The sequence below is a fragment of the Hemitrygon akajei genome, chromosome 22 (genome assembly GCF_048418815.1).
Source record: "Hemitrygon akajei chromosome 22, sHemAka1.3, whole genome shotgun sequence".
Lineage (NCBI taxonomy): Eukaryota > Metazoa > Chordata > Chondrichthyes > Myliobatiformes > Dasyatidae > Hemitrygon > Hemitrygon akajei.
The window spans coordinates 57,727,577-57,739,907 of NC_133145.1; the positions used below are offsets into that span (position 1 = coordinate 57,727,577).

General features: G+C 50.1%; 1 protein-coding gene across 1 annotated transcript in view; it reads left to right on the top strand.

Annotated features, from left to right (window-relative positions):
* The window catches only part of gnav1 (guanine nucleotide binding protein (G protein) alpha v1), a 111,236-nt gene that overhangs the window by 59,056 nt on the left and 39,849 nt on the right, over positions 1-12,331 (top strand). The window contains exon 5 of the mRNA XM_073026318.1: positions 11,932-12,060. Within this exon, the coding sequence (XP_072882419.1) occupies positions 11,932-12,060 (129 nt within the window). The remainder of the gene's footprint in view (positions 1-11,931; positions 12,061-12,331) is intronic.

A 12,331-nucleotide genomic window follows, 5' to 3' on the forward strand; every position in this document is an offset into this window, starting at 1 on the left:
CCGAACGGCGCAGAGAATCTTGACGTCCAACACCATGCCATTGTCGTCTTCTCTATTTCCTGCCCAATCCTCTCTCGCCTTTGCTGCCTGTTAAATCGGATCCTCTACGTGTCGAAGGAATTGAGATTCCATGGTTCCATTTGGTCCCCCGTGCCTACATTCCCACTTGAAGCTGAGGACTGCAGTTAGTTCTTTAAAAGAGAAACACATACCAAATGGAGTCGTAGAATAGAGACACAGAACACTACAGCCCTTCAGCACATCTAGTTATTTACTTAGGGAATAAAGTCCTAACCTATTTAACTTTTCCCTATAAACCCAAGTCTTCAAAATGCTGGATCTACGGAGAGGAATAAACAGTCAACGTTTAATGTTAAGATTCTCCATCAGGACTGGAAAGGAAGCAGGCAAAAGCTGGAATGGGAAGGTGGGGGGGTGGAGGGGAAGGAGTAGAAGCTGGCTGGTGATTGGTGAAACCAGGTGGGTGGGGAAGGGGAGATAAAGTGAGAAGCTGGCTGGTGATTGGTGAAACCAGGTGGGTGGGGAAGGGGAGATGAAGTGAGAAGCTGGCTGGTGATTGGTGAAACCAGGTGGGTGGGGAAGGGGAGATGAAGTGAGAAGCTGGCTGGTGATTGGTGAAACCAGGTGGGTGGGGAAGGGGAGATAAAGTGAGAAGCTGGCTGGTGATTGGTGAAACCAGGTGGGTGGGGAAGGGAGATGAAGTGAGAAGCTGGCTGGTGATTGGTGAGACCAGGTGGGTGGGGAAGGGGAGATAAAGTGAGAAGCTGGCTGGTGATTGGTGAAACCATGTGGGTGGGGAAGGGGAGATGAAGTGAGAAGCTGGCTGGTGATTGGTGAAACCAGGTGGGTGGGGAAGGGGAGATGAAGTGAGAAGCTGGCTGGTGATTGGTGAAACCAGGTGGGTGGGGAAGGGAGATGAAGTGAGAAGCTGGCTGGTGATTGGTGAAACCAGGTGGGTGGGGAAGGGGAGATGAAGTGAGAAGCTGGCTGGTGATTGGTGAAACCAGGTGGGTGGGGAAGGGGAGATGAAGTGCGAAACAAGTCAGAATGGGAGCGGGTGGAATGGAATGTTGAATGGAAGTGGGTGGTCACTGGAAAACTCCGCCTATTTTGCTGGACAGAGCAAAGTGGCCCCCCCCACTCCACGTTGTGTCATACTGGTGTGTACTCCTCCACAGATGCCGCCTGACCTGCTGAGTGGGAAGTTCAATCCTCCAGCAATGTGGGTGTTGTGCTTTGGAAGAGCGGTTTTGATTGGCTGGAACCGACTCTGTCAGAGCACTTGAGTAGCGGCTGCCTCAGATGTGTCATCAACGCGTCTGTGCACATCGAGTGCACTAGGGTTGAGGGTTGAGCCCAGCTGCCTTGGCACCTGTCGTACTGTGAGTGGGTACACTCCGGAGTGGCACAGGACAAGAACCGAGCCCGTGGAATCTCTCTCGCTCCAACTCTATCTTGCACGCCTCGACCCTCAGGTCAGCTTGCCTTCGCCTGCTTCTTTGCTGTTTGCTGTGATCGTTTTTCACAGAAGAAGTACTACTAATAAAATATTTAGTTGTATTTCTTGCTTTATGAACTGCCAGTAAGCTTCGTCTTCGTCGTCCATCTTCAGCAGCGCCATCTTAAACTGGCAGCCATTATCAATACTCTTCAGAGATTGTCTGCCTGGCGTCAGTGGTCACATAACCAGGACTTGTGATCTGCACCGGCTGCTCATATGACTGCCCACCACCTGCCCCCATGGCTTCACGTGACCCTGATTGGGGGACTAAGCAGGTACTGCACCTCGCCCAGGGTGACCTACAGGCTACCGAAGGGATGGAGCACCTTCCACTTTCTTTGGTAGACTCGTATCTCCATCCCGGCAGCCCAATGTACATGTGTCAAATAAAACCAATCTTGTAATAAAGCTGAAAGAAGTTTAATCTTTATTACAGGTCCTGTACAAATGTGCGCTATTTCAGCTACTAGGATGGATCTTCTCTTGTCTTATCTGGGGAATGGGATACGTTTTCTGGTTTACGCTGGTTAACACAAGTATCTGTAACAATACCTGCAATTTTCCAGCCAAGATGGCATCTGCATACAAGGCTACCTTTGGTCAACAGCTACCTGGACAGATCATGGGACCATATATTTCACTTCTTTTATGTCCTTTACGTTTGTTTTTCATCTTGGACGTGTTTCTGGAACCGTTGGAGCCTATGATTTGCTGTTTGGAGATCGTTTCGGTGCTCCAGAGCTCTGCAGTCTCCGAGAGGATTTTGGGAGGCAGAGGCAGCGTGGGGGAACCTCGTGGTGGGATGGGGCACGATCCGATGTTCGACTCCATTTGTCGCCAATTAAAGCTTCCATTTGTCGCCAATTAAAGCGGTGGGAGACTGAAATATTGAAGAGGGTGAGAGCCGGAGCCGGCTGGTGACTGTTGATGTTTCTGCTACCGGAGAGGGGAATGTCTGCTGTTGGGCCTGGAGAGGGTTGCCCAGGTTTCCTGCATTTTGGATGCGGGCTTGGACTATACAACTTCTCATATTCTGTGTTTTTCGCCTGATCTTTCTTGATATGAATCCCAAGGTCGTGAATAGTGACATATACATACAATACATTCATAATAAATACAGTTTGAATTTAGGTCGTTTGTCAGTCTGCACCTGTTTATGTATAATTTTTTATAAAAATTTTATTGTTTTTTTCCCCTGTAAATGCCTGCAAGAAAATGAATATCCAAGTAAACATATACACTCAATTGCCACTTTATTAGGTACAGGAGGGATCTAATGAAGTGGCCACTGAGTGTGTGTTCGTGATCTTCTGCTGCTATAACCTTTCTGCTTCAAGGTTCAACATGTGTGTTCAGAGATGCTCTTCTGCACATCGCTGTTGTAATGTGTGGTTATTTGAGTTACTGTCGCCTTCCTGTCAGCCTGAACCAGTCTGGCCATTTCCCTATGACCTCCCTCATTAACGAGGCGTTCTTGCGCACAGAGCTGCCGCTCACTGGATGTTTCCTGCACCATTCTCTAGAGACAGCTGTGCATGAAAATCCCAGGGGATCAGCAGTTTCTGAGATACTCAGACCACCCCGTCTGGCACCATCAATCATTCCCCGGTCAAAGTCACTTGGATCACATTTCTTCCCCATCCTGACGTCTGGTCTGAACAACAACTGAACCTCTTGACTGTGTCTGCATGCTTTTATGCATTGAGCTGCTGCCACACGATTGGCTGATTAGATATTGACATTAACAAGGTGTACAGGTGTACCTAATAAAGTGGCTACTGAGTGTATGTCCTTTGATGATAACGTTATTGTTGGCAAGGGGTGGGGAGAAGTCAGCCCGGAACAGAACGCGTCTTCCTCCAGCTTTATCCGGGTGGGTTGAAGTTAAGGTTGGAAACATTCTGACTCCCAGTGTGTTGATGAGAAGTTCAGCCAGCACAGAATGGGAGAGGGGGAGTGCTTTTTTTTTACAGCGAAGGATGGTGACAGCTCGTTATGAAAAGTGTTCATTAATGTGATTGTCACCTTATGATTAACACTCTGCGTGTAGGTTTCAGCGGGCAGCCGACAGGTTGGGTTAAAGTGAGTTGGTGCTTAAGGGCAAGTGTAAAATGAGTTATTATATTTATGAAATGCTTCTCAGGCAAGGTGGATCTGTGATTAATTTATAAATACTGTCTGCTTCTGTCAAATTGGAAGCTCAAAATGCAGTCTTAAAGGACACTGCGGCAGTGTGATCTATCAGAGCAGGTTAAATCCTGATAAAAATCCCAGATTAAATCCCAACGGGACGGTGAAAGGAGTCAAATTCAGCAAATGTGCTGCTACCATCCGGGAAAAGGTACCGCAGCATAAAAGCCAGGACCAACAGGCTCCGGGACAGCTTCTCCCACCAGGCCATCAGGCTGATTAATTCACGCTGACGCAACTGTATTTCTATGTTGACTATCTTGTTGTACATACTGTTTATTATAAATCGCTATAAATTGCACATTTACACAGAGAAGTAACTTAAAGATTTTTACTCCTCATCTGTATGAAGGATGGAAGTAATAAAATCAATTCAATTCAATGTGTGATGTCTGTGAAAGAGATCATCAGAGGCAGAGAACGAGTGGATAACCAGAGACTTTTCCCAGAGTAGAAACGGGTAATACAAGGGGGTATCATTTTAATTGGAGGAAAGTACCGGGGGGGGGGGAGGGAATCAGAGGTAAGTATTTTTTGCACAGAAAGTGATGGGAAGTTGCTGCTGGGTTGATGGTAGGGGCATTTAAGAAACCCTTTGATGGACTCATGGCTGAAGCGCTTGTTCTGTGCTGTTACATTCACTCCTCTCTCCCCTCCCCAGGGCTCTAGGCTTTGGAGCAAGCTGAGGGATTTACCCCTTTCAACGGGACCTCGAAGGGAATTGAGTTCAGCAAATCAGTGATAAGAAGCTTGTGGGATAGTGTTGGCCAGAAAGAGCTGCATTCTACAAATCAGTGAATTCGAATGAATCGAGGACAGTGGAAACAGACAGACTAATTATCTTTGTTCTTGCCGTGTGCTTGGGGATGGAGGCAGCCATTTTGTGAAGAAACTCTATTCTCCATTTTGTGAGCTTGACTTGCTGGGCTTGATCAATGTTTTAAAGAAGACACAATGATACTTCGGGTAATCTGCTGGACTGGAGATCATTTCCAAATAAGAAGTTATTTGTGAGATGTACTTTAGTTGGATATAACATGCAGGTTTGTGAATGTTGGGGTTGATGTCTGCCTGAAGAGATTCGAGCTCATTGCTGATTGAGAACAAAGAGCCTTAAATTATCGACTGTCACTTGATGGGAGGAGGGCAATAAATAAATGCTGGCTTGGAGCAGAGCCAATAACAAGGTGTTAAAGGGCAGGCACGTGGCCAGTGGCCAATGACACTGGAACGTGATATTTGAATTGATAAGGAATGGATATAAAAGTGGATGCTTCGTGTGCTGGTAGCAGTAACTTCGAAGAATAACCACCACAGATTCAAGCATAAGCAACCCTGTGTGAAACACGTGGCAAGTAGATTGGGACAACGAGGAATACCTGGCTACCGTAAACTCCTTTGTCCGGGTAATACCTTTGCTATTCTTTGACTGTTCAGGAGAGTCAGGGATACCTAGTAGGTGTGCACGCAAGGTATTTAGTGTATGAATTCACATACTTATTAGTTTAAACGATAAAGGTACTTGTCAGTAAATAGAGATCTCGCTGTGCTTCACTGATCATTGTTGTAAGAGGTATTTCTGACAACAATAGCAGTAGCTACTGGTGTGGGCACAATGTACTGTTACACGTCAACAGACAGCGTCACCTCATCGTGAAGTACAAAGCAGGTGACAGACAGAAGGAAACCATTCTGTCCTTCGAGGCTCTGCTGTCTCTCAATACGATCTCGGTTAGTTGTCAAGATTCTGTACCCCGTTCCTGCTTTCTCAGTCTTTCCCTTAACCCTTCGCCTCCTTAAAGAAATAAGCATCTTCCTCCTGCCTGCAGAAGTCAGAGGCCGATGCCTGTGAGTCCGACAGAGGCTGGAAACCCGGCCTGACCTGCGGCCGGAGGACTGTGTGTGTGAGAGAGGATGGGAGGGAAGGGACTTGCCCTGTTGTGTAGTTCCGCTGAGCACTGTGGGGCGACACCTGCGGCCTGGCCCCCCCCCCCCACCCCGCGCATCCTCAGCTTGTGATGGCTGTTCATGCTCGCGACGCCATTTCCCTGTACGTGTGATAATTTAATCAATCTAGATCCCAGGCTGATGGTGATACGGAATGTGGGAAAGATCTCCCCATCGCCACCTTGGGTTATGTGAAAGCAGCATCGATTGAAAACCGTCCCGGATACAGGAGAGAAGGGCAGTAGTGCTGGCAACGACTGGGCCATTGCTCCTAAGCACAATTCAGCTGCCAAACGTTCCACACCACGGATAATATAATCTGCATTTGAGTGAATAAATCTAATCAGCATCCACCATCAGGCATGTGTCATACGGATTAATTATTCAATTCATTAAATGATCTGGCTGGTTGTGGTGTCGGGTCAGACAGCGTCGAGGGTGCAGGGTGCCTGCGGAAGAACTTGGACAGATTGGGAGAATGGGCAAAGACGGCAGTGTAGGGAAGGGTGTGGTCGTGCAGTGTGCTGGAAGGAATAAAGGTGTAGCCTGTTTTCTAAACGGGGAGCGAATTCAGAAATCGGAGGTACAAAGGGATTCAGGAGTCCTCGCGCAGGATTTCCTGAAGGTTAGCTTGCAGGTTGAATCAGCGGTGAGGAAGGCGAAGTTAGCATTCATTTTGAGAGGACTGTAATGTAAAAGCAAGAAGGTAATGCGAACGGTGGTCCTGATGCGAGGCTTCATTAGGCACTGGTTAGACATTTGGAATATTGTGAGCGGTGTTGGGCCGCTGACCTAAGAGACGATATGCTGGCGTTGGAGGGAGTTCACTAGAATGACCCCAGGAATGAGAAGGTTAACATATGAGGAGCCTCTGATGATCCTGGGCCTGTACTCACTAGAAGAATGAGGCAGAACTCAGACACGTCTCAAGTATTGAAAAGCCCAGATAGAGAGAATGTTTCCAATGCTGGAGGGTGGTGAATCTGTGGAATTCAGCTGTCTGTGGAGGGTCACTGGGTATATTTAAAGCCAAGGATGGTAGGTTCTTGATTAATGAGGCCTTCAGAGGTTACGAGGAGAAAGCAGGAGAGTGAGAATGAGAGGGATAATAAATCAGCCATAATGGAATGTTGGAGCAGACTCGATGGGCCGAATGGCCTAATTCTGCTCCTACAGTTACTGTGCAAAAGTCTTAGGCACGTACAGATAGCTAGGACACCTAAGACAGTACCGCTGTAGTTTTATGTATTGCACTGTAGTGCTGATGCAAAAATAACAAATTTCATGACATGTGTGAGTGATGATAAACCTGATTCTGAGATGGGTCTCTGTTGTGGACTGAGAGTGGGAAGGGGGCAGGGAGAGGGGAATCATGGTTAGGGAGAGGGGAGGGAGCAGAGAGACATTCTGTAATGATCAGTAAACCAATTGTTTGGAATCAAATGACCTTGCCCGGCGTCTCAGGGCTGAGTGTGTCTGCAAGTTCACCACCCTGGCCCCCATCCCACACCCCTCCCTCGGCGCTCCACACCCCCGCTATTCCCAACATCTTTTGGCCCCGCCAGATATACAGGCTGGCTCTCCGCTCCACATTGGCAAATAGGGTACTGTGCAAAAGTCTTAGGCACCCTGGCCGTAGTTCCAGATGGTTTGAGGTGGAGGGTTCACCCACTGCCAACCCTAAGGGCAATGAGGGATGTTCTGTGAATGTAGTTGTGGCAGATATCAGAGAATGAATAAACTGTAATAATGGTATTCCGGTTTATTCGAGCAGAACCGACAGCCCTGGCTCCACAGTTACAGATATCACCACGGACCCTCCCGAAGCGAAGGGGGGATGTGGGACACACAGCCATTATCTGTCACATCCGGTGAATTCTGAGCAGGCTGTCTCACAGGAGATGCACATCTGATCTCCATTCATTAGCTCCACTTCAAAGGAGCCCGGCGTGCATCATTTCCAACAGAGCGGAGTTGTAATGCTGTGGGAAAGAGGAGGTTGGGGGGGGCGGGGTGGCGCGCAGAAAGACCTGGAGTAGCAGGAGAGAATATCCACCTCTCGGTCGATTTTCTGTCTGTGATATAAGACGGAGGTCAGCCGTTGGTGCGATCGGCTCACTTACTAAGAAGGAAATGTGGTTGCCATGGTAGCATAGTGGTTAGCGCGGGCGCTGTTACAGCTCGGGGTGTCGGAGGTCAGAGTTCATTACCGTTGCCGTTCTGTAAGGTGTCTGTACAGCCTCCCCGTGGAATGCGAGGGTTTTCCCCGGGCACTCCGGTTCCCTCCCACAGTCCAAAGACAAACTGGGTAGGTTAATTGGTCATGGCAGATGAGCTGAGGGTTAATCGGAGTTGCTGGTGTGGTGGAGCTGGAAGGCTCAGAGAGGTCAGCTCTGCGCTGTATTGCCACCGGGGCTGTCGCTAGAGTATTAAACACGAAGTCAACGTTAGCACAGGCCAGCAAACACTGAGGCTTGCACCAAAACTCTGCCAGCAAGGGTGAGCAGGGGAGAACTTTGTGCAGGGATCTAGGTCAAGGCGGAGGCTGCGACATTTCCAGAGGAAGAGCTTGTCAGAGCTGGGAGGGGGATTCTGCAAGGGGAGGGTGATCGGGCACGGCGCCAGCTGCGTCTAAGGAGTCTGCGTGTTGGAGGTAGCTCGGGAGGCCTAAGGCTGGGTTGCGTTGTTCTCCGATCTCGGCAATTTACTCGCAAACGTTCCGCCACCGTGAGAGGAGACGCCGTCAGCACGATGATGGAAAAGCATAGGGGTGGAACGGTGGCGTAGTGGTTAGCACAACACTTTACGGTACCAGCGACCCGGGTTCAATTCCCACAGCTGCCAGTAGGGAGTTTGTACGTTCTTCCCCCCCTGACCGCGTGGGTTTCCTCCTCCCACAGTCCAAATACGTGCCGGTTGGTAGGCTAATTTGTCATTGTAACTTGTCCTGTGATTAGTCCCCTCTCCCCCACTTACCTAGCTTTGTCTCCTTCCCCTCACCCTACCTTCCTATTCTGGGATCTTCCTCCTTCCTTTTCAGTTCTGATGAAGGCTTCTCGGCCCGACACGTCGACTGTTTATTTCCCTCCACAGATGCTGCCTGACCTGCTGAGTTCCTCCAGCACTTTGCGTGTGTGCTGTTGAGGTAATAATTTTCATGGGTTCATTGTCTGTTCAGAAATCTGATAATGGACGGGGCAGAAGCTGTTCCTAAAGTGCTGAGTGTGCGTCTTCAGGCTCCTGTCCCTTCTCCCTGATGGCTGTTATGAGACGAGGTCGTGTCCTGGGTGGTGGGGATCCTGGCTTCCCGAGGCATCACTTTTTGAAGATGTTCTCAATGGTGGGGAGGCTGGTTCCTTCCCTGTTTTAACAAGCTCACTTCGATTCCGTTTGCCCATCCTGGTTCCCGGTCAGTGCGAGAACTGCATCCACTTTCACCCTGGAAGTGCACGTGGCCCCTGACTGGGCAGCAGCTGGTGAAGGGGCGAAGATCCTGGAGTAACGCACACGAGATGTTACTCGTGACAACCAGGCGGCATCCGTGGAGGGGAGTGAACAGTCGACGTTTCGACACAAGACCCATCATCGGGCCTGGGTTTTCACAAACTCGTTTCCTGATATCACCCCGCCACACCCCGTGGTTAACAAAGTGCTTGAGCCAGTAATGCCATCATGGCATTGAATGGACAGCTACCTCAGCGGGCGAGACTTCCCCCTCCAATAACGAGTTCAAAAAACTCTTAAAGTGACAGGGCGTCGTGCCTGGCTGAAGGACAGAGCTGACAGTTGGCACTTCGCACCTGAACCGTCCTCTTGCCCAGGGGCTGCTTGATCGTCACGCAGAATTTTAAAGCACCAGGTAGCTGACGTTTTGACAGGCGAATTTGAAACCAGACGCGCTAATTCTTCTGTCTCCCCACACAGAAGCTCAAGGTGCTGGGTACCACCCCCGAGGTGGCGGGCTGATGTAATAATTACAGTGTGGATCAGTGCGCCGGTAGCTGCATGTCATGAGCCAAGTGCACTGCAAGAAAAGGCTTGACAGCTGATTCACTCTGACAGGTGAATTCACAAAAGGGCCTTAAGGGGACAGGTTTTACGTGACACAGTGGAGATGTTTCCCTTTCATTCCAACCTGACTGGTTATGCCCTGCCTGAACTGAGGCAGCGTATCGCCATTGGCCTGTTCTTGTCACGCGTACCCAGACACGGTGAGAAGCTTCTCTTGCGGACTGTTCACACAGGTCAGGTCATTGGGGTAGAGCAAGGTACGACAATAACAATGCAGAATAAAGTGCAAAAGTTGCGGGAAAAGGTACAGAGCAGGTGAAGGATAAAGTGCGAGATCGTAAGACTGTGAGGCCAGGACTCCAGCTTACACGAGGGTGTGTTCAAGAGTCTGATAACTGGGGTAGAAGCTGTCCTTGAGCCTGGTGGTAAGTCCATTCAGGCTTTTGTCCAAAGGGTTTAGGTTTCTGTACAGACAATGAACCGACCCATGAACACTGCCTCAGTATTTTTGCTCTATTTGCACTGCTTATTTTTCACTTTCTGTGTGTGTGTGTGTGGTATTTATGGTACTTTTAAGTCGTCGTCTGACTTCGGCAAGCTTACAAATCTCACGACAGATGTCAGTGATATTAAACCTGATCCCTTGCACAGGATCCCCTAAAGGTTAATTTGCAGGCTGAGTCGGTGGTGAGGAAGGCAAGCGAGACGTTAGCACTCATTTCGAGGGGACTGGAATATAAAAGTAACACTGAGGCTTTATAAGGCACTGGTCAGAGCACACTTGGAGTATCGTGAATAGTGTTAAGAAAAGATGTGCTGGCGTTGGAGAGGGTCCTAGAGGAGATTCACAAGAATGATCTCAGGAAAAAAAAGGATTGACGTATGCGGAGCGTTTGATAGCTCTGGGCCTGTACTCACTGGAGTTTAGAAGAATGGGTATGGGGAATCTTACTGAAACTTTTATTGAAAAGCCCAGGCAGACTGGACGTGAAGAGGATGTTTCTTATCGTGGGGAGTCTAGGAACAGAGGGCACAGCCTCTGAATAGAGGGACATCCACTTAGAACAGACATGATGAACAATTTCTTTAGCCAGAGGGTGGTGAATCTGTGGAATTCATTGCCACAGGCGGCTATGCAGGCCAAGTCAGTTGGGTGTGTTTAAGGTGGAGGTTGATAGGTTCCTGATTTACCGGAGAGTGAAAGGTTATGGAGAGAAAGCGAGAGAATGGAGTTAAAAGGGATAATAAAATCAACCGTGATGAAATGGCAGAACAGACTGGATGGGCTGAATGGCCTGATTCTGATTCTGAGAATATTCTTGTCATCTGGGGATTGGTGGGTGGCAAATTGTGGGAGCGGGCGAGAGTGCCCTTCAGTCCTGCCTTGGCCGGGGAGGGTCACGGGTAACGTCCGGGTGCTGAAGTCAGCGAGGGCGTTGGATAACAGTGAGTGCTGGTGTGGGGTAAAGGGGAGCAGTATTTGGGGCTGGAGAAGGAAGTGGGATTTGGTGGACGAGGGAAGCCGGGAGTGAATCGAATGCGAGGGTGGAGTGAGAGAGGAGGTCATATTGGTGAAGGGGAGCACTGAGACGAGAGATCATACGGTTCTTGATGGGCTCCAGGCCGAGGTCCCTTTGCTACGCTATTGCATGGTGGGGGGAGGGGGTCGGTACTTTAGCTGCTGTGTTGGGGGGGGGGCAGGAGGGCTGTGGAGTTCTGACGTTTCTGCCATTCGTTCTTTGGGGTTTATTTTCTGTTTGTGAAGAGTAAGAATTCCAGGTTGTATAAAGTGTACATTCTCTGACAGTAAATTGAACCAGTTGGAGTTGGATTTTCAGAAGGCCTTTGACAAGATGCCACACACAAGGCTGCTTAGCAAGCTCAGAGCCCAGGGTATGACTGCCTGTGGGCCAGGGCCTAACTCTGCTCCTGTACCTTATGGTCTAACGTGCTGCAGGAACTCAGCACTCGTCAACGTTTCGGGCCGAGACCCTTCCCCAGAACCGGAAAGGGAGGGGGAGGAAGGCGGGGGAGTGGATTGTGTTGGTGGGTGAGAAAACATTGTGAATGGTGGGGTTGGGGGTGGGGGGGGGAGAGAGGAGGCCATGTCGGGACAGCGGGCAGATCGGAAGAGGCCACGGTGGCTGGGGCCTGCGTGAAAGAAGACTGCCCTGCTGGTGGGTGGTTGGAGCGGGGTCTGTGTCCGTGGATTCTGCCCTACCCCCCACCCCCGTGAGACCTCATTTCTCCTCTTTCCGCAGTTTCTTCCTCAACATAAACAGGATCACTGCCCCCGAGTACAAGCCAACGCAGACGGACATCCTGAGGGTCCGCCTGCGCACCAGCGGTGTGATCGAAACCCAGTTCAAGATCAGCAGCCTGCTCATCCGGTAAGCGCCAGCTCGCAGTTCACCCCCAGCGGGCCTGCCCTCTGCGCAGACTGGGCAGACGTGATCCGTGGGGCAGCTGCTCGTAGCGCGAGGGAGTGAAGTGAGTGGGTTGTCCCCCAGGGTGTTCAGCCGGTTGGGTGGCGGGAACCCGTTTCTCAGTCCCGGGGGAGTTCGGGCGAAGGGGTGGGGGAATGAGTCTCGCCCAGCTGTGTGCAGAGGGTGGGTGCTCACTGTGGCCACCTCCCAGCGGCACCCCGGCTGTTACCGCAGC